The sequence below is a fragment of the Psammomys obesus genome, unplaced genomic scaffold, assembly GCF_907164565.1.
Source record: "Psammomys obesus unplaced genomic scaffold, mPsaObe1.curated_primary_1811, whole genome shotgun sequence".
Classification (NCBI taxonomy): Eukaryota; Metazoa; Chordata; class Mammalia; order Rodentia; family Muridae; genus Psammomys; species Psammomys obesus.
Genome location: NW_026585644.1, coordinates 53667157 through 53670875, shown reverse-complemented (window position 1 = coordinate 53670875; position 3719 = coordinate 53667157). Strand labels below are relative to the sequence as shown.

General features: G+C 38.0%; 1 protein-coding gene across 30 annotated transcripts in view; it reads left to right on the top strand.

Moving 5' to 3' along the window:
* Nrxn1 (neurexin 1) overlaps positions 1–3719 on the top strand; it is a 1203268-nt gene that overhangs the window by 817250 nt on the left and 382299 nt on the right. For all 30 annotated transcript variants that reach the window (XM_055619661.1, XM_055619760.1, XM_055619722.1 and 27 more), the window contains one exon: positions 1231–1412. In XM_055619661.1, coding sequence (XP_055475636.1) covers positions 1231–1412 — 182 coding nt within the window. The remainder of the gene's footprint in view (positions 1–1230; positions 1413–3719) is intronic.

Sequence of the window (3719 nt, the reverse complement as noted above, 5' to 3'; positions counted from 1 at the left end):
ACACACACACACACACACACACACACACACACACACACACACACACAATTCTCCTGAGCACTTACCCTCTACTAGAATGTGGGCTACCCAGGTTCTTCTATGCAATCCTGTTATATACCCTTGGAAGTTCTATAAGACATTGTTGCTGATCTCATCTATCTTTTCAAACAGGAAATCCTAAATACAGAACAAGTCCTTAGCTCAGGGTCCTGTGGGTAGTAAATGATTGAGCTGGAATTTGAAACTAGGTCCACCCAAGGCCAAAGTTTATATTCGTCATTTCTAAGTTCTTCTAGTGCATGAAACACGTCATCTTTATAAATTGAAAAAGCACATACTTAATAAAGCATATTTTGAAATTTCAGCACAATGTTCTACTGTATTTGATTATGAAGACGATTTTTCTAGCTGGGTGGAAGAAGGTATTTAAGAACATAAAAGATTTGTTTTAAAGTTTGATATAAAACATAATTTTAGAAAAGCAGCCAGCATGTATGTATTGGTGAGCAGAAGAGTGAACTTTAGTCTAAGTCTTCTCTAACTATAAATGTTTCTAAGTGCTCATTACTGGCTTGATGGGGGTCAGAAGACTGTCTAGGATACCGTGTTGTTCCACAGATGCTAGATGCTACATGTTCAGTCAGACCTGACTTCCAGGGTTAGGATGTGTTATGTGTATTTTTTGACATGACTTCTGTGGGTTGTGGGTGTTAATTCATTAGTTATCTTGTGTCATATGTGAGGAGACCCTTTCCCCATAAAATTTTGATGTGTAGTTTATTTACTGCAGCTTGTTCTGTGCTGTATGACCCTGTCGCATCTACGTGCATTCCGTGTTTCAAAAACAAGTTGATCTATATTTCTGCTGCCTCCTAAAGCCTCCAGTCAATGTTTCCTCCTGAACTATTTCTTAAGAACTGGCAGGTGAAAAAAATGAAAGAACATTACATTCCATGCTTGTCCAATTCAATAGAGAAAGCAGAAATCTACCGTTTGTTCTGCAACGCATGCTGAAGGATTTAATGAGTATATTAAAAAGAAAAACTGAATGGCTTCTCTAGTTCTGTTAAAACAACTCTGTTGTCTCTCTTGATCAAGTTTCATTGACAGCTATTGTTTGCGTTGCCATAGCTGTGTGTGTGGCATCAACGTTTTGTTTTGAATCAACATGATATCGGGAAGCATGGCCATGTGTATGGATACTAATGGGATTTGTATTTTGTCTTACAGCTGGGACAACGTATATCTTTAGCAAAGGTGGTGGACAGATCACGTATAAGTGGCCTCCTAATGACCGACCCAGTACACGAGCAGACAGGCTGGCCATAGGGTTTAGTACTGTTCAGAAGGAGGCAGTGTTGGTGCGAGTGGACAGTTCCTCAGGCCTGGGCGACTACCTTGAGCTTCACATAGTAAGTACTTTTTAGTAAGATTAGAAATTTCTTTTCACCATTAACTGTATTCATATGTGTGTGTAAATTCTTAGATTTTCCTCTCAAATACAATATGAAAATGGGATAGAGCTAAAAAACCCCAGTGCTACTGTTGTTCTCATGTACTCCCCAATAGGAAGACAGCTATTTTTATCTTTGAACCTGAAATCATGTCAATTTTGTGCTTGCAAAGACATTTTGGAGTAAATTTTGTGCTCTAGGCAGATTTTCCAAGTTAATAAAGTAAGTTGGTGCTCAGTAGCACTGTGCCATCTGGTTGGTTGCAGGGGGCTGTGGTATTAGTGGCATCCAAAAATCTGGACTCAGTATTCTTACCTCTTTTCTTGCCAGAGTAGAAATTGTCTAAAGTTGTGTGGTGTGGGAGGCATGAAGGAAGGAAACTTTAAGGATGTGAAAATTTAAGTTGAGGATGTGAAAATGGCAAACATGATTGTTTCTGGGTCATTTTGTACTAGCTTTGATAACTGTCGGGAAAGTTCTGAGAAACATTCTTTTTCTGTCTCAGCCCTGCTGAACGTCACATACAAATACAGCTGGCACATAGTAAAAGGTGAATAATAGCTTACGAAAGAGAGGCTTTTTCCTTAGTTTCCATACACACTTTATAGTTCAGACTGTTCTTTCTAAGCCTACTCTTAAGGAATTACCAAGTACAGTTGTAATTGTTCATTTTCTCAGATCTCTGTGTTACTCATAAGGAGAATAGAAACATGTTAACTGTTAAGGGATACAAGTATTTTTCCATATCGCAAAATAAAAAAAAAAAACAAGAAGAGATGACATTCTCAGAACCCTAGGTCAGGGCATGTACATCAGTGGTACAGGGCTTGTGTCGCGTGTGCAAGTCCAGGGCTCCAAAACCAGCAGCATTAGCAACAACCCAGCAAACCAAAGCTCTAAGGGAAGAGCACTTCACCTAGGCCCTTTCCTCTTCCTCAAGTGTCAGACAGAGTCCATTCTCTACAGCTTGTTTTATACTTGAATATTGTTGATCTTCTCAGTCTCTTGATTCTGGAAATGTGGTCTGCTTTGTTTGTGTTTACCTCTCCGTGGTCTGCCTTTACTGAATACTGAATCCCCAGAAGACCTTTGATGAGGTCAACATGTTCTTTCTTGATAAAAACTAGCCCAAGGCATCAGTCCTAAGCTAATTAGGAAAACTGTCAGTCATGATACCGCATTATCACAGACTGACAAGGTCTTACCTCCAAAAAATTATATTAGTTTTTTTCTTAATCTGATTTTTATGTTAGATTTCCAGAATTTCCAAGAAGTCAGGTTAAGTTTCACATTGACCACAAGAGCTGAATTCATTGCTACACTGAGGGGGAAAAATAAACAAAAAATAACACCTCAGCACAACCATTATTGAACCATTGTAAATTTCCATTCAAAATGCGCTTGTCATAAAATGGCAACCCTCAGAAAGTAATTTCAGATGCCTTTCAGCAAATACCTAACAATCAAAATTGAAAGCATTTGGATTTTTATAGCATCATAAATAAATGATCAGTTGAGATAAACTTCAAAGGGCAGTAAGGAATCTTGCTGTTTAGAGTAATCTCAACTTTCAGAATATATTTGCTCAGCTCTGATTTAAGGGCTTTGCTATTTCAAATATATATATAAATTAAAAAGAAAGAAAACAAGACCTTTGTCCTTCTAAAAGAAATTACTTATTGATCCGTAGCCAATTACACTTTTAGCCTGAGAAAGGTTCTGCAATGATCGCCCTGAACTGGTAAGGGGCTGTTATTGAATTACTCAAACTACTGCTGTTTGTTTTATGGACAAAGGGATTGGTCTACAGCATTGGCCATTTCTTTCCAGTTCTGACCAACTGTAAACTTAAGCTTCCTTAAAAGAAAATAGTTGCTACTTTCCATATCTGCCCCAGTACATGTCCTGCATGGCTCCTCTCCTGGCTTTTTTTGCTTCCCTTCCTCCCTGCTCTCCCCCTTTAGGCCTTTCTTGGCTACTCATTTTGGATTCAGTGTTTATCTCTACACTTTTATTTTATGTTTGAGATTAAAAATTTCGCTTGCCCTCAGAGCTTGTCTTTAATTGGAGAATGGATACTAGTTTCTTGGGATTCGCAACACTGTTAAGGTCGGCTCTATACACTACTATTTAAAGCCAGGACTCTGTCTTTTTTCTCTTTTCTTTTCTTTCTTCTTTCTTTCTTTCTTTCTTTCTTTCTTTCTTTCTTTCTTTCTTTCTTTCTTTCTTTCTTTCTTTCTTTCTTTCTTTCTTTCTTTCTTTCTT